General features: G+C 27.1%; 1 protein-coding gene across 1 annotated transcript; it reads right to left on the bottom strand.

The window, feature by feature from the left end:
* Nucleotides 1–16308: 16308 nt before the first annotated feature.
* Nucleotides 16309–18413, bottom strand: LOC101219591 (galactolipase DONGLE, chloroplastic). The gene is made up of 2 exons (XM_004148120.3): nt 17595–18413; nt 16309–17318 (listed from the first exon to the last, which is right to left on the bottom strand). Exons 1-2 carry the CDS (start codon nt 18348–18350, stop codon nt 16614–16616), a joined length of 1461 nt encoding a protein of 486 aa, XP_004148168.2. The 5' UTR covers nt 18351–18413; the 3' UTR covers nt 16309–16613.
* Between the last annotated feature and the right edge of the window lie 5186 nt (nt 18414–23599).

Here is a 23599-nt window from a genome sequence, read left to right as displayed (position 1 = left end):
AAACAAGTTCATAAGTGGAGAACGACTTGTCGCATTCAAATGATAAGCCCATTTAATTAGTTTCTTAAAATATTGAGTCCAGTTCATTAAAACCCTAACACAAGTCATTGAAAAACTCAAAAAAAGAAAAACAAAAAACAACAAAGGGTTCTTTGATTCATTCTAATCACTTGTAGTACTATATGACTCATCAGTTAAATCAATATATATATGTTTCCCACGTGATCTAAACCAATTTATTAATTTGTGAATACTTTATTAATTCTATGTGACATTTGAGTAGAGTCTGTCAAAAGTTGGACATAAAGTAAGAATAAAGAGCACTTTTAGATAGACTTTGGAGTGAAAAAAAAAAAAACATATAAACGAATGAATGATATTGTATTTGAAGTGATACAAGATTATTAATCACATAATGAGTTAATGATAATAATATCTAAGAAAGTTTAACGCGTAGTTCAATACAATCTAGATCCCTTTTTAATTTAGTCTACTAATTAGTTAGCTAGAAGTCCTTTTTTAATTTAGGGCTTCCATTAAAAAAAGATTGATAGTTAGACTTGAAAAATTTATAATTTGGACGGTGTGTTTTAATGGCATTGTGAGAACTTATGAAAAGTTGGATGATATGTGGGAGTTGAGGTGACTAAAACCACCTTTTAACCTTGTTGTCTAAGAGTATAGGTACCTTAATCAGTTAAAGGTGCATTTGGACTTGGACTTAAAAAGGTTATAAGGGATTAGAAAACAAAAAGAAAAAAAGTTTTAGACATTTTTTTTTTTTTTTTTTTGTGTATGGTAATTAAAGCAGATTGTGGTTAAATCTACCAGAATCATTTTTAGAATTTCCATTTGATAGCTAGGAACAAAAGAAGAAGTGTAGAATAATGTATAGAATCTAAGTACTAAATTTTTTGATTTTGAAGTTATCCATAGAAATTAAACCAAAGCACAAGTCATATAGGAATACCTAAAGTATCCTCTTTTTCTTTCTCATCGTTTAATAATGTGGTTTTTACTAGTAAATTAATATGGGTGCTCAATATGATGCAGAACCATTTGCTAAAGGATTAATAATTTAAATATGTGACATTAGCAAGATTATTTCAAGGTGGAAGGTGTTAAAAGGAAAAAGAAAATTAGGTTATGTTTTTAATTATGTTTTCAATGACTTGAGTGATGCATGAGCGAATCGATATCTCATGCGAATAAGTCGTAGAACTTTATTTTCTATTCACATCTATTCACATCTTAATCCATAATCTAAATTATTATGATGTTGGTAAAAATGCTTAATTTGTATTTAATATTGTTTTATTATATAGATACAATTGTCTCATATAAAGTGAAAAGATAAATCCAACTACCATTGAAAAGAGGCCAAAATTGTTTAGAAAATGGATACACTTTAGTTTCTATATATTTTAGTATATTTTTTATAATAAACTTCTGAGGCTGATTTTGGGTGAAAGTTCAACAAGGTTGTTTTCCAAACTAATAATAAAAATAGGATAGACAAAAAATAATAAACTAAAATATGGTTAAAGTTCAAACTATTAAAAAAGAAATTAGGTAGTTTTAATGTTGAGCAAAATTATGTACCCGGTACACGACTTCACATCTTATTATAGCCTACATGATCCAAATACATTAGTGCATGCAGAATACGTTCATCAAATGCTAAAACTAAAGTTATTTATTGGAGTATCTATATCTATTTGATACATTTAATTAAAATATTTTAGTTGATTAAATTATCTTTAACATTTTTTAATCAAGTAATTTAATAATACAATCATAAATATTTTAGTCAATAATATCGAGGTGTAATCAAAGTACACGACTTCAATGTTAAGTTGTGTATCTGGTCCATCACTTAACTTAATTGTTATTAGGATGCACGATTTCTCTGTCATGATTTTGTCAATAGATTTACACCATCTTATTTTTGACATTATTTATTTAAATAACATTATTTTAAAAAATATATATGATATTCCTTCTTCAACTTTTAAGCTCTATATTTTATACTTATATTTTGACATAATATATTTTCGATGCCTCCATTTGGAATTAATGTTTATTTAGTCTTTAATGTTTTAAAAAGATACAAATTAGTCCTTCATGTTTATAAATTTTGATTTTAAGGGTTTCTCTCACTAACTAATGAAATGTTGATCGGTCCTTTTGGCAAATATGTTGTTAGCAAATAAAAAATGTTTAATTCTTGTATAATATTATTTTATAGTATAGATAAATTTATCTCATTAGTTTGAGGAAGTTAGACAAATACGAATGAAAAATTTTGGACCAATCACAAATTTGCACGTTATTTACTAAATTAACAGCAAAAATAATTGAATATGAGACTAAGTAAAAGTTGACATGTATTCCAAATAGAAATTAAAGACATAAATTCGTGAATTTGTATGATGTTTGTTTTTTCATCACGATCGTTTGATTAAGTTAATTATTTTGCTCTTATTAAATACTATTTATTTAGATTAAAGTTCAATTGAATCTAGAAATAAGCTTAATTTAGCCTAAATACTAAATATATGACATAAATTTATGTGGTTGAGCGCACGAGTCATGTTCATGGACCAACAAAGGTCAAGCTCATCAGAAGACTTCTATTTATTTGAAAGGGATGTAATTTTTTACTCTATATAGTTCAGAGAAAACTCTTCCAATAACCAGAAGACTTCCAAACTCCTAAAGTCGATCATTCTTGAATATTGAAGTTTTTTTTAAGATACAAGTTTTATTCTAAGACTTCAACTGCAAGAACATCACGAATTTTACTTTTTTAAATAAAGCATAAACATTTAATTGATAGAAAATCTAAAAATTAAATATTATAGAACGAATCACATAGTTAAAATCAACACAAATTCAACTCAACTCAACTCAACCAAACATGTTCTTGTGTAAACCTGGTGAGCAAACAAGATGAAAAGACACTAAAAACTAATTAGAACTCAGACACTTTGGCTTTTATATATTTTAATACAATATTTTTCTAATAAACACTTCTCAGGTTAATTTTAGGTATTTAATTAAAGCCTTAGATTTATTATTTATTTTATATTTTATAGTGGCTACAAAATTAATAATAAAAAAAAGTAGGTGATTTAAAATCCACTAGAAAATTATGAAAACAACTAATAAAAATTGTTATTATTTTCAATGACATTATAATTATTCATGATTGTTTTATAGTTTAACAGCACTTTACAAATGTCTTTTCTCTAAAATGTATTGATGGGTAGAATTATAACTTTGATTGTTTCAAACATATTGTTTACATTAGTGGATATTATCCTCACATTTATAGCTTTCAATCAAACATATTATTTAGATTAGTGGATATTATCCTCACATTTGTAGCTTTATGGATTCAACTACGTTAAAATAAAATTTTCGATAAAATATTAAAATTGTATTTCTTTTTTTTTCACCCACTTTCAAAATTATGTTCAATAGATTCTAACTGATCTTGATTTTGTATTTAAAAAGTAAAAACAATTAATATAAATAGCAAAAACGATAAAAGTATATACAAAATTTTAGTTTTTTTTATGAATGGCAGAAGATCGTGTCTATCATAGACATCGACTTAAGTCTATCAGTATCTATTAACACCTATCATGTTAATATAATTTGATATTTTGCTATATTTTTATAAATATTTTAGTTCATTATACTATATTTTAGCTTTATCGCTTATTGATCTTTGATTTAGTTGATATTATATAATTAATAGACTTATAAATATTTTCTAACATTTTTGTCCATTCACAAAAAATTCCAATAAATTATTTAACATGAACATGAGAACTTTTTGGAAAATTTAATCAGGTGACAAAAATATTTTTTAAAAAATCAACTAATGACATCTATTTCTTATATATATTGCGAATATGAAAAATATGACAAGTAATTAGTTATATAAAATGGTTATTAGATATAAAATAGTCATTAGAAAGTTATTTGCTTTTAAATTTTATACTTTTGCAATTTAAAAAATATAGTCTTATAGACTCTATTATCATAACAATTTTATGTTATTTTTTAAAATGTCCCAATCTTTTTTATATTGGAGAAAATAACAATTACAATATGTAAAAAAAAATGGCAATTAGCAATTTTGCTCTAAAATTTAAATTTAATCAAAAAAACTTTTGTGATTTTAATATTTTGAAGAATAAAAACAAAGGTGAAAATAATTTTTATTAAGAACAATTACATAATTTTTAGAGAAAGTAAGTGATTTGATTTTTCTATAAAATGTAAATATTCGGTCAAATATTCTTTTGGAATTTATTCAAAAAAATTTAAAAAAAATTGTCAAATTATTTACACTTCATATAAAAAAAGCACCATTAGCACAATTCTTTTTATTACATTTAATTTTAAAAGGTAAATATTTGATCAAATATTTTATTTTTGATAATTATTTTTTTACATTTTCTTGTTGAAAAAAATCACAGAGGGGGAAGATTTCTCCTTTAAACATTTTATCGAATCAATACATAAAACTAATTAAAATAAATAAACACAAGTAAAATTATTTTAAATGATAAAAGTTGTTAAAATATTTACAAAAATAATAAAAATACCAGCTTTTACCTTATTTTATCGCAATTTTATTTAAATAAATTGTGATATTTTGATTAATTTGTTTATGTCTGTGAATATCGTTGATTATAACAATTATAAAAAAAAAAAACAGAAGAATTCTTATGTAATATATATTAATCTTCTTTTTCTATAATATAATATCATAAATGTGGAATAACTGACACTAAATATTGCAAGTTATAGCCACGAAATTAGAGCTTCATCCCATCTATCCAAAATATATCTATATATATACATATATTATTGAAGGTGTGAAGTTGGAACAGGTTAGAGCCCCTCTTGGAAAATATTATTCCCAGACTTTTTTTTCTTTTTCAATTCAATGAATAGTTCAACAATCGAGTAACTTAACGATTCTAAGGTTTTATCTAATGGACATAATTTAATCGAGGTAAGATTCAAATCATATAATATAATTGAAACAAACATAACTTTCTGACCTAAAAATGGTTTACTTGTTCAAAATTTTATGTCGAGAGACACAATTTATACGAAGTTAAATTTTATTCAATTAAGTTTTTACTTTATCTCTCCTAAAAGTATTAAAAATATATATTGGGTCATAAAGTCTCAATTTGTATGTCTAAAATACTTTAGCATACATTTTTTTATAAAAAAAATAAGGTAACATTGGTGTCCAACTTGAAAAATTGAAGTTCAAGGTTGAATATGCAACAAAAATATTTTATAAAAAGTTCAATACTACAAAGGTAGTTTTAAGTATTTTTAATCTTTTATGATGATTTTAAATACTAAAGTAAAAAATTATATATTTATTCATTTTCAAATAACTTATTTATTAAAACTTAAAGTTTACATATTTATTCATCCTAATTTTAAAAACTAAAGATTAAACTGATATTAACTTGAATTTAATTTTAAAACAATGATAAAGTAAATAAAATGTGTGAATTAAAACTGATAATCAAAATGGGTACTTATCCAGCCTTAACTTTTAATGTTCTTAAAATTATTATTTTTAATTATTAAAAAATATTAAAATTACATTAAAAGTCTACAAACAATTTTAAAATTGACTAATAGAAGTTTAGGAGAAAATTTGATGTACTTTTAATATTTTATGAGATTTTTAAATATAATAGACTAAAATTTTATATATTTATCAAACATTTTTAAAGCACGACTTAACAAAGTTAAAATTGAAAGAATAATTAAACTTATATTAATTTAATGTAATTTTAAAGAATGATAAAAAGGCAAGATCCCTTAACCAAAATTATACATATATCATTTTTAAATTGAAAAAAATACAAATATATAAAACAAACACAATTGGTGGGATACGTACCTCTTGTTCCTTCATAGATCCATCCCTAGTTAATTAATTTAAGTTCAAATAGGTGAATAACTAATGATCTTAACTTAGGTACTCCAGTCTCTACTTCTAATTTTCCTTCTTTTATACATATTTAAATATTCAACAATCAAAGTTTTATTTGGTAACTTGGTTGGATTTGTTTAAACTTTATAAAAAAAAGTGAAAGAAAAAGAGGTAGGTTTATGTATAGCAGATATACACAAAAAGAGAATGAAAAAGTTGAAGTGCAGTGACCTTAAGTAATTTATCATAGTAAGAATAATTGATAAAAAATAATTACACATAGAGATACAGTAGATTTCCATGTCCTACAATTTTCTTGTGAAAACATTAAAAGAATGTAAACACATTAATATATAAGACGATTGTGTGTGCATTATTTGTTCTTCATGTTAAAAATGAGAGCAATATATAATTAAGTGCACGTTAAGATACACCCGATAATAAGAAAAGTTTGTCATGTAATGGAGTGAAATGTGTATAATGTATAAGCCGAAGTTTTTTTATTCCTTAAAACTATAGAGGGACAAGTGTTAAGTAAGGGACCCCAAACCAAAGAGCATGCAGTAGCTTTCTGGGTTGAAGAATAGTGTATGCCAAGTGTCAAGGCACTACTAGAAGTGAGAGTGATACATCCAAATGGGAAAAGTGGTTTTCCCCACGAGGGAAAGATGCAAAAATACATTTAACTTATTTAAACGTATCATCTTTGACATGAGATGAGTGATAGAGACTTTACTAGCTACTTCTCTAGGTGTTTTCCAATAGTTTTCTTTGCTTCATCTTTGTACAATCATCAATAACTTACAAAACTATACATACACGTTGACCAAAAAGTAATAGAATTCCTTCCCGTAAGTTAACGTCAATCTTGTTTATTTCAAACTACTTTTAGAGCAAACATTTGTTGTCACTAATAAAGACAAATTCATTTAACATATGTTTTATCTTCACTTATAAAAATTTTCTCAAGAAGGGACCTAACATACAACTCATTAGTGCAAAATTGTATCATATATAGTATCATAAAATATTACTTCTCAATGCCTCCCTCATAAATCTTAAAATTTAATAGAGGAAAGAAGAACAATGCCCATATATACATACAACATTGAAACATTTCACAAAATTTCCAGTTTTACTTAAATGTAGTCAAATTTTACCTTTTTTTCTTACTGAAATGCAACTAGCAAACAGAAGAAAGAAATAACCACATGTTTCTTTAATTTAAATTTTAACAATGGTCAGTTTTGGCATGTTAAAAATGAAGAACCACATTATTATCATATGCGTGCTTTGGCCTTTTTTATTTGTATGTATATATGTTTTTAATATGTAGAAAACTTATGAATCTAAAGTCCAATTATGTGACTATGCAAGTAATGTTTTACTAAAAGAAAGGTATGTTCAATTTTCACACTGCTTTTCACCATTTTTTTTTTTTTTTTTTTTTGTAGCTTAGGAATCATCTAACATTTCAACATTTCCGTTATCAAACTTCTTCGTAGTACTTGTCGCTATTCAAATACTTGAGATGTACGGTGGATAATGATATTGACAAGAGGGACATTTTTGTTTCAATCACACGCCAATTAATGTGCATGTCATGTAAAAAAAGTCCGTTACTTTGTGTATATTAGAATAATCTACATCTTCTTTTAAAGAAATAATCTAGTTGATAAATTATATTGCACGGCATATTAGAAGGTGGTTGTATTAGTTACGAATATTATCAGAAGAAAACAGAAATTATTTTTAAATAAGCAAAGTTATAAAAATATCTATATATATATATGGTAAAATATCATCACGTTCCATTGTAGATAGACAAATATTTATTTACTATATTTGAATTTGTTTTTATATTTGAAAAAAAAAAATCATAACTTATATACATAGTTTTTTTCTTTTTGTTGCCAAGAAATTTTTTTAAAAAAAATATTTTAATGGAAAATTTTAATTTATTTTGTTTTTAAGTTGGGCTAGGTTTAAGAAATTCACTTTTTGGTAAAAATTCAAAGTTATTCAAACCAATTATTTTGTTTGGTGGGGCATTTAATTAGTCAACAAATAATATGTAATTAATTTCACACCTCATGAATATCTTAATTTTATTTCGTATTTGTACAAACAGTAAAAAAAAAAATTCTTTTTCACAATTTATAATTTAATTTCGTCAATTGTAAAAATTATTTTTTATATATCCTATTATTGAATCGTACTATGCCCCTTTAAAGAAATTGAAATTAGAATTTATGCTTCTTTAGATTTTGTTCTATCACACTTCCAATATATACACTTTTTTCAATAAAAATATGCTTACATATTATATATTCTAACAATGGATAAAAATATGCTTAGATATTCCATATTCTTATAAGATGATTTTATTAATTACGAATATATTTAGGTGCATGTAGATGTCAACCTAATTAACATGTTTACATATATCTACTGAGCTCTTGATTTCTCCTATTTTTTTCAATGGCTTATCTAATATTTTTTACACCATATTTGAAAGTTTATTTTTATAATTTAAGGATGAAAAAGAAAACAATTATTTGAGAGGTCTCAAATAATTTGGTCCAGTTGTACAGTGTACCCCACAACCACATGCATTCCTAATTTTGCAAAACCCCCAAAAGAGTAAATCCTTTTGTGTTCTTCACCACTCAAACCTTTTCAACGTTCCAATTTCAAATACATTTCAATCCAAATGGATTTTCTTTTCTCTTCTTTCTTTCTTTCTCTAAAGTTAAAAAAAATATGTGTGATGCATATCTCTTTCGACATCGCACACACCTTGTTATTTGTTTAAAAAATAAATATATTCTTTCAAAAATTGACATTCCTATGTAAATAAACATTTCAAAAATACAATTGAAAAATGCTTGAAATCAAAAGAACAACATTACCCTCTAAACGTTCACACTGTGACCCGATTTTACCTACCAATTTGTATCCAACATTCTAACATATTTCTCCTCCAATGCTAATATATAATCAGTTAACATTATACTATTTGAAATAATTGGTTACTTTTAATATAAACATAAAGTTCAAAGGTCAGTTTTTTTTTCTTTTACAAATTTAGAAAAAAAAATTATTTACCCAACTTAATTGGTTTGAGAGTATCTCTTTAACTTAACTCTAAAATTTGTTCAAAAGTTAATTTGATATATGAATTTTCATGTTTAAATTAAACTTATATTCTATAATTAATCCACTTAATTAGGTGAAAGACAAAAAAGCAAACACTTGGAGAAACAAGTGGCACAAATTTTGGAATATCCATGATCTGTTTGGTTTAATTTGTAGAATCAAGAAATATATATAAATATAATTGATGGAGAAAATATGAGAAGTCAAGAGAATGTCTTTTAAATGGAAAAATAGAAATTGGTGTAAATAGAGAAACAGGTCCTCTCTCTCGTTTATTGCATTTATGAACTAAAGAGAGACGATGTATATGTGTTTGTGTGTGGGCAAGAAACATGCCCATCACACCACACAATCAAACCAAAACACATTCTTTTTTAAAAAAAATTAAATTTGGACTGTACAAATATGAGACAAACAAATTTAACCTTACACACACACACATATATATATATATTAAAATAGAACCTACGCGTCTTTTCACAATCGGATCTCTTGATTCTCGCCATCAATATCCATAATTTTTGGAGGCTTAATTAAATATAGTGTGAATATAGTTTGAGTCGGTTTAGATTAATTAAGATAAAGTATTTTTAAAAAATATATTTAAAATAAAAACTATTTGAATTAAATTTTAAAGGTATTTTAAAAGTTTGTGGAATAATTTCATTTTTTTGGTTTAGTTTTAATTTAACTTTTAAAATTTATTCAATCTCAATAGTTAATATAACTTAACTAATTTTTGACATCATTTTCGGGAAGAGGTCAAAAGTTTATATGTTACACAAAATAAGAATATATGTGTGTGAACATGACTACTCAAAACTATCTAGAATTATTCTAATTAAATTCAATATTTTCATTGGGATTTTGTTATTTTCTTTTTACAATCTCTTTGTTGGATCTCTCTTGTGTCATAAAAAACATGCAACACGATATCGGTTGACCAAATGTAATATATTGGATCGGTCTTCTTGTAGTACAATACATACGAGATGATAGATTAAACTTTTGACCTCCGGAAAGAAATTGCATTTCAATTACTGATATTGTACAATTATTTAATTTTTTGGTTAACTTCAACGTGATTTATGCTTTGAGAAATTTAATTTTATCTTATACTCACTTTCACTAAGTTTTTTAAGGGATGCAGGTAGAGTAAATAGATGTACTTGAACATCTCTACTAGTTGGTGAACACTTCCTTAGCACCTTCATCATCCCCGCTTCATTAATGAATGAGAAAGAAAGTACATGAAGCAAGGACACAAAAAACAGAGGACTAGAGATAAGCTCAAATAAGATCTTAAGTTAAACAAAATCTAAGATTTAAAACAATAGAACTACCACTATAATATAACTTCTTTAAATTATTTTATAATTTAAAACAATAGAACTACGGCTAGTCTGGTAGCTAGTGAGATTTTGAACATATTTCCAAATCTCAGTAAAGGACTTCTTATGTTTTTTTTTTCAAGTCAAATGGATCAGAGAGCCACAACAATAGAGTTAAAAGTGACAATGTTTTTTCTTCGTTTTTGTTTAAAGCTAAGAGACACAGATTCCTGCAAAAGAGAAGTCAAGTTTTTGTTATGGTTCTTCCACTTAATCAGTTTCTCAAGTTTTTTCCAAATCCTTCAAGCGAAGTTGCAAGAAATGAAAATGTAGTTGATGTTTTTGGAGACCTCTTTATTGAAAATGCACCAGTTTGGATTGAGACTCCAGCTTGACGATTTTCTTTGCAGTTTGTTTGTTGTATTGATGCACTCATGTACAAGATACTAAAGTTAAACTCATCCTATATCTTCCACCTTTTTAATTTCTGTTAAGCTTAAATAAATTTTAAAAATATGAGTACATACATAAATTTTGTAAACCATTTTGTAGCACTTTAAAAATAGGTCAAATATTTTAAGTCCACATAAATTATTCTAGTTGGGGATCCCAACCCTCACAATCTTTAAATAATATTAGCTTTTGATAGAAATCTAATTAATGTTTCTCTAGTAAAATATCAAACTCCGTCAAGCTCATAGTAACATCAATTATTCAATTAAAAATAATAATAACAAAGAAATCAACTCAAGAATAGTAAAATAAAAAAGATACTAATTTGAGATAGCATATCAAGAAATCTCACAAGATATCGAATTACTCAATTAGTTAAATGATATTATTTTTTCCCTCAACACATCAAATGTCAAAACCAATATATAATTTTACTATATCTATACTTAAACGAAAATTTCATTAAATTACAAATGTTTTTTTTTAAAAAAAAGACATCCCATAACACATCTTTTTTGCATATTGCAAATTTGGCAAATCTAATCTGTTTTTAAAATTTGCTATTTTCTCAACTTTGAGAATGTAAGTTTGATTGACTATTATCATAAATATTTTTTTACTTTTTTTACAAACTTTGGATGGATAGGGATGACACACAAAATGTGTATTGATGTAGAGGTTTGACTTGGTTGGGAACATATTTGATGAAAGAAAGAGGCGTAGGTAGAATGAAGGGGAAGAGAACAAAAGAGAGAGACGTAATTGCTTATGCAATAAGTGAGAAGAAAAAGGTTTGTTGGAAATTTCTTGTCTTCACATCTGAGGACTCATACAACATTCAACCAACAACTGATCCACACAACAAAACACACCACCTTACCCTTTGGAAACCTTATGTTGAAATTAAGGAAGAAGTTAGTATTAATTCAACACTTTAATGAATTAATTAAGAAAGAACATGTGAATTACGATTACCCCATCATTTCATTTCATTTTTTTTTCTTCTTTTTTTGAAGAAAGAAAATCACTTTCACTTTCATGACGTACGACACCCAGCTGCCGCGTCCCCATGTCTCTCCACTGTTTAATCTTAATCATCCATCTTTACATTTTAATTATCTTTCTAATTTCTAATACTATCACTCAAATTCAAATTTCTTACATATGTATACTCTAATTGAATCACCAAAACTAAAACCATTCTTTTATTTCTTCTTTCTACTTTTATAAACATAAAACTATTTTTTATATTAATACTAAACTTTCATTTTCAACTTAATTATCTTTCCATTCCGTTTTTTTCTCTTTTAAAAGACACATTTTTTCTTCAACACACAATAATCCAAACTAATTTGTCCAAAATAGTAAAGTTGACCAAATAAACAGTTATCGAAAGTGATAAAAGTCTATCCGTTTCTATCATTGATAGAATTCAAAAAGGGTTGTTTTCAAAAATAGAAAAATTTTTACAAACTATTTACACTTCACACAACAAAACCACTAAATGACAAAAATTGTTTTTTACAAATTTTCAATCCAAAACTTTGTTATAGCATGTAAATATTTTAATTTATTTTGTTGTTTTAAAAAATACTCTAAAATTGAATTGTTTGAATAAATCAATAAAAAATGATAAGACTGATCGAAAACATTTACAAGTATAGGAAATTTTCAGAACCTATATAGACATTTGTTTGTGTCTATCAATATTTTTGATAGAATTGAAAGTTTTGCTATATACGAAAATAATCTATCTTTTATTTATCTTCTTAAGAATGAGTAAGGCAGAAAAAAAAAAAGAGAAAATTTTATTAAATGGTAATTAGAACTGCTTTTTAAGCCACCGACCATATTTATTCTTCCAATCTGCCTGGAAAGATGAATTTTGTAAGAGTTTGGTCAAACTTTAAAAACGAAAAGTATAATTTCATTTTTGTTAAAAGTGAAGAAAAAAAAAACAATTTTTTTTGTTTTGATATTTTTGTCATTTGGAAAAAATATATATATATATGTATATATTTATAAAGCATGATCAACTTCAACTTCCTAGATGGAGACTTTTTTTTCAACCTTTTTTCTTTTAAAGCTTCCAATGGAATTAATGGTTTCTTTAATACGATAGGTATATATATATTAATAAAGATCATTATTTTTTTCAATATGAACGAATTATGAAATATTCCAAAATTACAGCTAGTCAATGATTCTAAGTTTGATTATCAATTATTTACATATTTTTCAATTAGATTTTGATTTTGTGTGACATGTATAGCGACTAGCTGTTATCATTAATTTCACTTCTATCCTAATAAATTAATCAATAACCTAACTCTTCTTTCTCAAAAATAAGAACTCTAATTTTCCAACCTCAAATTATAAAGAATAAAGATGTGGAGTCAGTTTTTCGTAGGTCTAGATTTTTACTAGCTATAACATTAATTCTAATAAGTGTTTTTATAAATATAAGAGGACGAACAGACTTGTTATTAAAGCAAAGAGAAATTTTGGGTGAAGGAAAAATGTTAAACTATTTTTAGAAAAACTAAAAAATGTTGGTAGAGTGTGATTAGACTTTTTAATTTCTATTATTAATAGAGTTTTATCAGTGTTTATCAATAATAAATTTGTGTTAGTTTCAATGGTTGATAAGCACTTATTGAATTCTATTGATTTCTATCCGAACCCTAAAAAAGGTAGAAAATTTTGCCATAACTTATAAATAACTAATGTAGCAAATTCAATTATGATATGAGTCATAGAACCAATTTATTAGAGGACTTGGGAAACACATTCTTCTAACCAATTATTGTACTTAGAGAGACTTCTAGCTCACTTGACGATGAAGGAAAGAAAAATGATGGTTTGAACCAAAAAACAAAGAACAACATAATATATTCACATCTAACATAAAATCTTACTAAAATCAACCCATTTGAAAACTAAGAAGTCATGCTACCTCCTATGAAGAGTATTGATGAAAGAAATTTAAAGAAAAATAATAATCATTGATTATCCAGCCCAAGGTGAGATTGGAATTCAAGTGATCTAAAAGGTTTTATCACATACATTAGGAAGAGCATAAATGCTATTGAAGTCGAGATCGACCCAAAAAAATCTTAAGGGAAAAAGAAAAGGAGTGAAGGGTAGTTCTTAGAACTTTGGTTTTCCATGTTAATTAAAAAAAGAAAAAAGGGCTGCGACTTCAATCGTACGTCCAAACCCTAAATGGTCGTGGAACTAATTATGACCATATCAAAAGATAGTGATGATTAAAAACTTCACACATTTTTCTTTCTTCACACACTCATATATACTTTAATTCATGTACATGCATGACACCTAATTAACACTATGGCTAAGTCTTTGTATTGGCCCTCTTTCTTTAATCAAATCCCTCCTTTTTACAGTCAATGACTAATATTGTTATGTCCTTTGGTTGGCCAATTACTACTAAATTATGTTCACTTTTTTGAAAAAAAAATAATGATATTGAAAGGGTCAGTGAACATATACAAGCATCCCGACTAGGTGGACACTTTCTTAACGCGCCCTCATCATTCACATAAATATATATTCAATAAAGCTTTGGGGATATAAAGTTGATACAATTACAAAAAGGCTAGTGATAAGCCAAAATGTAAAAGCTCACAATACTAACAAAAAGTACTGATATTTAAAGCAATATTAGAAGCAGAATAATTTTTTAAAAGCTTATGTTTGGTAAACCAAACGACAGTGAGTTTGCACATGTTCTCCTAAAGATTGATTGAGGAGGTGATGGCTGCCATAAGGTTGAAAAGAATCAAGCTCTTCTGTGTCTTGACATTTATAGTGTAGGTGATTGCATAAAGCTTTAACGTTGTCAACATTATTCACTCATCCAGTGAGATCCTTTGCTTTGCTCCAAAAGGATTTGATGAAAAAACTATGGAGGAAGATGTGATATGAGATCTGCTTTTTTGACATAATATGCATCAATCTGGGTTGAGAGACGATGATTTTTGAGTCTATGTTGAATTGACTCAATTGTAAAGATTCTTTTGTGAGTAGCTGTCCATATGAAAAATTTGCATTTTTTGGGGACTATTGATTTATCCATAGATTCTCGAATGGAAAGGATTTATCCGAGGCAAAAGAAGTCAAATTTTTTAGCTGTCCATAGAAAAAATTTGCATTTTTTTGGAACTTTTGATTTCCATATATTCTTGAACGGGAAGGATTTATCCAAAGCAAAAGAAGTCAAATTTATGTTCACTTTGAGATGTAACTTTTATTTTGTGGTTCGAAGTTCAATTTTACTATATTATATATAAAAAAAGTCTTAATATAAACAAATCTATTGGAGAAGGAGAAGATTATTTAATTAGCTCAACCATTATTCATAACTAGGATTCATTTAAACGTGAAACGTTATTAATTCATATATGACATATTAATGGTAAGTCATTAACTACATGATGAAATTTTTTACTTCTTTTAATTCTTTGTGCAACGTCTTCGAACTCGAATCTTGAGACTTCAACCATTAGTAAAGATATATATCTATATATATATATTAAAAGGTCAAGTGCAACACGATGACTTTTCAAGTGGTCGCTCAACTTAGTACTATTCTCATCTAGCACATACTTAGCTACAGTGTTTTTGTGAGATCTGATGTGTATTAGTGTTGGTATAATCACTATTTTCTATCTATAACTATTTTTTCTTTTAATGTTATGTTTCTAAAATTTACATTTGTTTATTCTTAATATTCAAACTATGATTTTTAACTCATTTAAACAAATGGTTTGAAATTTTTGTCAATTGACGTATCTATAACACTCTCATCATTTGTTGTCCACAAGTTCAAATAAAAATAAATACATACAAACAATTGGATAGGAGAGCACAATAGATGAAAGAGATGTAAAGAGACCCAAGAATAAGTATCATAATTATACATACATATATATATATAATACCTTTTTAGTTTTTAAAATTCGACTTTAGCTTTTAAAAATAACTTCTTTAAAACATGGTAGAAATAAGCAGAAGTAATATTTGAAAACTTAATTCAATTTTTTTTTGTTTAAACAAAAACGGAATAGTTATCCCGCTAAACCTATAAGTATATTTTAACAATGCTTAGTTCAACTAGTTTATAACATATACTATAGATATCAATTTCGAGATTTAGATTTAGATGTTTATTTTTCTTCTTTCGAAGTGTCAAAAAAATGATTTTGATTTTTTCAAATAAAATTATAGGTATATAGTACATGGGGGAAAACAACTTCCATGTGTCATTCAATTTTAATCAAACCAAAAATACAATAAAGGCAAGTAGTTTATATACTTTGTTCTAATGTTGAGTTTAAATGAGATTAATCTAAGTAATTAAAGAAATAACAGTGTCAATACTCATTTAATTCCTTGGATTGTTTTCTATACAACATATGAATTTAACCTCTTTGAGGTTATTAATCCATTAACAACAAGAAAAACAAATGATAAAAAAAAATGTACAAGTTTTGGTTATGTTTGTCTCTATGAATGTCTCCCCCTACCTTAGCTTAGTGGGAAAAAAAAAGTCAAAGGTTGAAGAGTTAAATGTATATATAATTTTGGTTTTACTCTTTTAAAACCCTAAAATTATATATCAAACCCCTTTTTGTTTTTCTATATCCTTTTTACTTTGTGACCTAATTTTGTGATTGACTCAAGTAATTCATTGGATTCCTCCATGGAAACATGTTCAAGCTTTGTGCATTACTACACAAAAACTCCATAGCTTTGTTGATAAACTCCCCACTATTAATAATAATCTTTCCTCTCCCACTATCTTCATCTTCATCTTCATCTTCATCTTCTTGTTTTTTTGGACATCTTAAAAGGCTTATATAAGTCTCCAAATCATGAACACAAGAAGGGTTTTGCATGTTGAAGAAATCAAGAACCAATTCAACTCCAACATGTTCATAGCTATTATTAGCTCCTCCATTTAAGAGACCTCCAAAAACCCTAAAATTCTCATTGAATAAAACACCTGGCATCTTTGTGATGGGGTCATTCACATTCACAATTCTTAAAACTTTTACTCCCAATTCTTCACATCTTTTCTTGAACCCTGAATTCCCAACTCTTGGACCTCCAAATGAGAATACTGAAACTGGTACCACTTCGTTGTTTGTTCTTCTATTCAACCCTAATTCAGCTATGTCATATGCTAGAAGAAGAGCTAATGCACTCCCCATGCTATGCCCAGCCATGGTTATGCTTACTTCTTCCTCTTTGTACTTATTTAGTAGCCTTGACACTTCTGACAATAGCTGCTCCCGACAACTCTCGAGCCCGAACTTCATGCTCGATTCTTCGCTCGTGTATAGTGTTAAAAACCCTGATTCAACCTGAAAAAATATTAAATTTACCGTAAGCCACCAAGCTGAATTGTTTTTAACATGATATCAAAATAAAGGGTACTTTTCTTTTCTTTCCTTCGCGGTTATGCATTGTTAATTATTTAGTAAGTTCTGTGTAGAACTATTTCAAGTAATTTAATTTATTGGAACTTATCAATTTCTTCAACTTATTTTAGCTCTTGGGTTGATATTTAAATTGTGTTAAAAGAGAAAATTAGAGATGATATATTTAAGCTTTTGGGTTCATGAGTTAGATTAACAAACCTTGACATCGGGTCGATGATTGTGAGGATCGAGGCGAGCAGGAGTGAGGGAGCTCATTAGATTAGCAATCCATTCGGGGTTGGTGACGGTACCTCTGAAAGTAATGATTATATCTCGTCGCCCAAGTCTCTTGCTGGTTTCGTCGGAAGAAACCGCAACGTACCCGATCCATCGGCCGCAAGATGGCGGGGAGTTTTGGATGGGAGGAATATTAATATCCGGTGGAGTAGCATAGATATATTTAGTTACTTCATAACCTGAACTCTCCAAACCCACTTCCTTCAACAAACTCTTCTTCCCAAATTTGCAGGTCAAATAGCGTTTAGAGTTGGGATCAAGATCAAAAGCCTTATAACAAGCCGTTACAAACTCGCCGTAGCGGATAATTTCTCGCCGTAGAAGCGGGTGAAGCGTGGGCTCCACGAGATCTTCCCAGTCATTGCAGCCATGAATCTGCCTCCACAAGCGTGCCAAACTGGCCACTTTTTGAACCATGGCAGCCGCAGCAGCCGTAGAACAAGAAGAAAAAGAAGAAGAAGAAAATACATCCATCAACGGTACTAATACTGAAGAAGACGAAACCGATAACCGTCGAGAAGCCGACGACGATGAAGAAGAAGAAGAAGAAGAAGAAACATTAGTATCGGATTTTCTGGGTATGGATACTTGTCCAAAAGAATGCGACATAGGACGAGTTGTTTCAAAAAATGTGACATGATTGGGAATTGAATTAAGCTTCAAAGTTGTAGCAGCCATTAGAGGAAATTTAAGAGTGAGAAAGGAAGAAGAAGAAGAAGAGGGAGAGGGGGGGGAGAAGGGTGTTAGTTTCTTAAAGGGATAATGAAAAGGGAGATAGATATATATATATAGAGATAAAGGGTAAAGAGAAAGATCAAATAATAATAATAACTTTTTTTAATAAAAAGAAAAAAAAAATGGATTAAAAAGGTAGAATGTGGCTGAGAGAAATAAAAAGTGAACCATATGTTTGGCAAGGGTTTTGACTCATAATTCAATAACTCTATTATTATTTTGCTTCGTTCTTTTAGACAAAATAATATTATTTTATTTGGTCGGTACCATAGAACTTATTGATCTTTGGGTTCTCTGTTGCGGCTAAACAACGACAAACCCAAATTTCAATAAATAAATCTAACTATTATTATTATTATTCTATATTCTTTTTTTAAATAAAATCCCATGAAGGAGGAACTTTATTTATTAGATTCCATTTTGGTTGACTTCAATATAATTCACAAAATTATAAATTTAGGAGTATTACTAAACAATTCTTCTTCAAAATTTTAAAAAAATTATGTGAATATAATATGACCATTTTTTAAATTTCTTTCTTAGTCTAAAAATTTTTAATTTAATAAAAATCATATGTATTGTTATTCTTGATTTAAAAAATCATATTTCCTAATTTGGGTCATGTTACGTTCACTCTATATATCTATACCTCTATTTGATAATAAAGTTAATTATTCTAAATATTTTTTTTATTTAACACCATCAGGTTGTTTACATTTGTTTTCCCTTTGTATATCTAAAATTTTGTAAATAAAAACTAACGCTAATGAAAAACAACCTCTCTTTCCCAATAATAATATAGTTCATTTAACAAAGAAATTATTGTTGGCTAAATAAAAAAAAAAAACAAATTTAACGTTTATGATTTCTTAATAGCTTTACCATGGTAATTCATAGGTTCAACTCTAAGTGAGACCTTTCTTTCCAATATACAAACAACACATATATTATATCAAATAATATTTTCATTTCATAGACATATATAACACAGATGATTAAAAATTGAACCACATGTCTATATTTTGTTTCAAAGTATATATTCATGATCGTTGATATGAGTACTGAGTAAAAAATGAGGTCATGTTGTTTAAAGCATAGCAGAAGAACAAATATATAGTTGAATCTTAGTTGATATGGACCAAAGTTAAAATGAAGAATAATGGTAGAAATAGAAGGGTAGTGGCCTTATTCTTAACAAACCAAGAGTGTGATTTGATTGGAAGAGAAAAAGAAGGATGAGTTATTGACATAGAAATGAGAATTAAATGCATTGCTAATGAGAAAACAAAAGAAAAGAGGAAAAAGAAGAGAAGAGAAGAGAAAAGGAAAAGAGGGTGGGAAAGGGCACGTGGAGATATAGGGTAAAAGAGAGCGCGTGGGAGGTGGGAGGGTGCGAAAAGGGAAAAAGAAATAGACGCACGGCGTGGGTGTAAAGAGAAATAGGTGGTGTGAAGTGAGAAATGGTGGTGGGTGTAGTGAGTTAATATTAATATATATATAACATATCACTATGACTAAAGCAAAGCACAAAAAGGAGTTCAATTTCCCTTTCAAAATCCAACACGCTCTGCTGCACGTGACTTTTCAACGCGTCTTGTGTTTTCATTTCACAGTCCACTCTCTATAATTCTCTTCTTCTTTCTTTTCTTTTCTTTTCTTTTTTTCTTTCTTACTCTTCATTCTTCAACTTCAATATATATTAAGACTAATTAATAACACACAATTTTATTTATTAATTACTCATCTTCTCATTCTTCCTTAATTTGGACCTTTTAAATTTCTATTTTTCTTTCTTATTTCTTCAAATAAATCTTCCTATCTTTTATATGTCACATATAACCAAAAAAAAAAAAAAAGTGAATGTCACGTTTTAGTTTGTTAACAATCCATATAGGATTATTAGACTTCATTTTATAGGATATAGTATGTTTGAAAGGTTGAGGTTGCCCAATATATATCAATGACTCAAATTTTGTATGATCTTCTTCAAATAGAATTCTAGCCAAAAGGCTCATTATTACGGTAATATATTTAGAGTGAAAGTTAGTTGATGTGCATGCATGGTACTGACACCTTGCTAAAGTAGGTCAATGAGAACTAGACAGTACTTATCCAAGTAATTAGAAGAAGACATGGATGTAATATATAAGGGTGGCTTCTAGTGTACCTAATTCAAGATGAAGGAATTAATACATCAATATTAACCAATTATATCCCATGAAAATGGAGACTATAGAATAGTAGTTTGTTGTAGTTAATAAAAACCTTTGAATAAATTAATAGGTATATTCGTTGGCGATGTTGGTTATGCTTAGTAATTATGTTTGTTATGAATCAAACTTATTTAGATGTGAGAAAATAGTTAATGTACATACTCTAACATAGCTAAAAATTGAAATAAGTAAACTATGTATAGCCATAAAAAAGATCATATCGTAAAGATTTTCTTTTTCTTTTTGAAACAATAGCTAAAGTTATTAAAGTGACGTAGGGGCTTAATCATTATAAATATCAAACAGAATGTTTAACCAACTTGGGGAATAGGGGCAACCAAGTAAATTTACATTTATTTTGTTGATCAAGTCAATATTGCTAATCTATTGGCCAAAGAAGTGGTAAATCAATTTCAAATTATTCTCTCTTTGCTGTTTTATATGCAAGTACTTTAATCCATCAAATAATTATCTCTCCCAATAAAAATTAGTTATAACAATCTCTACTTAATTTACATTCATGCATCTATGAGATATACATTTAAAAGTGAGATTTTGATTAATAACAAAAATAATTAATGTGCCAGCTCATTGAAAGGTTGGGTCACAGATCACAAAAAAAAAACTAGTATATTTACAAGACCCAAACAAACATTTTAAAAATTAAATGGATCAATCACTATTAGAAGGGAATAATGTTCGGTTATCATTGTTTGAGGGCGCTTAATAATGATAAGATGTACTTATGATTATCGTCTTATCTAACTATCGTAGGACTTTGATCGCATTCCAAACACTGTCAATGATATTTCACCGATTGAAAAAGCAGAAAAAAGAGATCCTTGGTGCCTAACCGCTACGTGGGCGTCTCGCAGCTGAAGATCTTCCCTTTATCGGTCAAGTAGTCTCAGGAACTAATAGCATAACATAAATAAATAGAGACTCTATCTAATAGTTTATTCAAGAGCTTAATAATGTTGTTTGAGGGGAGAACAACATTTAATTTAGTACCTCCATAGCTCTTACCATTAATCAAACAACTTTATTTATGGTAAACTATATATGTTTTTTTAGTATTGATATTACGTTAAAGAACGAAGAAGAGTCCATCACTCATTGTTATTTAATGTTTCGACTCAATTCAATTTGATTTTGAATTCAATAGTGATTATGTTTTAAGGCAGAACATAATACAAAAATATATTAAAAATATATAATATATAACAAAGACAGTAAATTCGTTAGCCACCCCATAGATACTAATTAAGGTTTGTTGTGCTACCAAATCCAAACGCGGATTTAAAAATAGAATTTAAAATGTTCCACTTTCTTTAAAATAACCTTTTTTAAAATAGAATTTAAAATGTTACTATGTACATGCAAGTATTTTGAATTTAATCGTTATAGTGGTTAAGTTGAGAAGAATGGCATAGTGAAGAAATAGTGTAGATTTCATTTTTAAGTCTGTATTTAAAAAAAAATGTGGTAAATAAGATAATTGGAGTTTTGGCTTTTAGAGAGACATTAAAAAGAAAAGTGGAGTTCCTTAATTTGCATTTTGCACATGTAATTCACTTGAGATGAATGAGTAGCATTTGCCAAACGCGGTTGAGCATTTTGAGATTTAGTGAGATCTTACAAACTTTCTCTTTCTTTTTTCAGTCAAAATTAACAACTTCATTCTATTCAATCTCTCTTCATTCCTTTTTTTTTTTGCTCCCAAATCCCTTTAAAGAATAAAATACACCACAAAAATCAATCTTGTTTATTTTCTTCAAAAAATAATTTTAAAAGATTTTTTTTAATTAAAGAAAATACTTTTGATTCTTGCTTAATTAGCCGTGTTCTAGTTTCCAAATTAGTACAAAGAAAATTTTCAAGTAATTGATTTTTTTTTATAAAGAAAAATATTGTATAGATCCTATAGGAAGAGAACACAATTTAAAACATATTCCATTTTAACTTTGTTATTTTTTATCCTCCATGCAAATGTCAAATTGATTAATATAATGTTCCATATATACTCTTCGTTTTCTATATGATTCGAGATATATTGAGAATAATGTTTCAAGATTTATTAACATACATATTAGAACTTTAAAAAAAATATACTACCCTCGTCACAAGTGATACCTAAGTCTATAAATCATAATATTTTAATACATCTATCAAATAAACAAATGATACTCAAAACAAACAAAGGTATTTATAACATAATTTCAGAAATCAAATTATTAAATTGAAATAGAAAGTAAAATAACATATATTTTTTCTCTCTATTCAAATTAAATAAAAAAAATAGAAATATGGTCAAAAATAGAATATTTAACAAAAAAAATATTTACATTTCAAAAAAACATCTAGGGTAATTAATTTTGTTTTCAATAGTTTTGTTCTGTAGAAGGTAAATAATTATCAATTTTAAAAAAAAAAAACTTCAAAAATAAAATATTTACATTTTTCTCTCTCTAATTTAAAATGAAAAATAGTTTTATTAAATGCATTTTCTCTCTTCCTAACAAATATATTTTCTCACTCTAAGGTTAAGATAACTTCGTAAATAAACATAAATGAATATATAAAAGAAAAGAAGGTAAAGTTGTTGAAAAAAAAAACTAAAAAACTTCTTTTAAGAAAAATCAAATCTTAAAATATTTATGAAAATATATAAGAAAAGAAATGAGTTTTTAGCTAAAAAAAAATCTAATTAAAAAAACTTTCTCTCTCTCTCTCTTGTCACCAGTCTTTTGGATAAAGGAGGGCCTGTCCTCAAAGTTTACTTTAACTTATTTTAAGCAAAGTCAAAATTAAATTTTATATCAAAATATTTCTATTGTTTCTATTAACTTCTTTACACCATTTGTAATGTTAGAAACATAATTTACTGAAAAGTGTTTGAGAAAAAATATCTATATATGATTTTTTAAATGGAGATTCGTTGAAGATAGTTTTACGAAAGAGTGACAATGACAAAAATGA

The sequence above is a fragment of the Cucumis sativus genome, chromosome 3, assembly GCF_000004075.3.
Source record: "Cucumis sativus cultivar 9930 chromosome 3, Cucumber_9930_V3, whole genome shotgun sequence".
Classification (NCBI taxonomy): Eukaryota; Viridiplantae; Streptophyta; class Magnoliopsida; order Cucurbitales; family Cucurbitaceae; genus Cucumis; species Cucumis sativus.
Note: the sequence above shows the minus strand (reverse complement) of the source record. Positions and strands in the feature narration are given on the sequence as shown.

Excerpts from the sequence above, each read along its gene's own strand:
- LOC101219591 (XM_004148120.3), bottom strand. The coding sequence starts at position 18,350 with ATGGCTGCTACAACTTTGAAGCTTAATTCAATTCCCAATCATGTCACA. Across the intron at positions 17,319-17,594 it reads ATCATCGACCCGATGTCAAG|GTTGAATCAGGGTTTTTAAC; the intron begins GTTTGTTAATCT and ends ATATTTTTTCAG.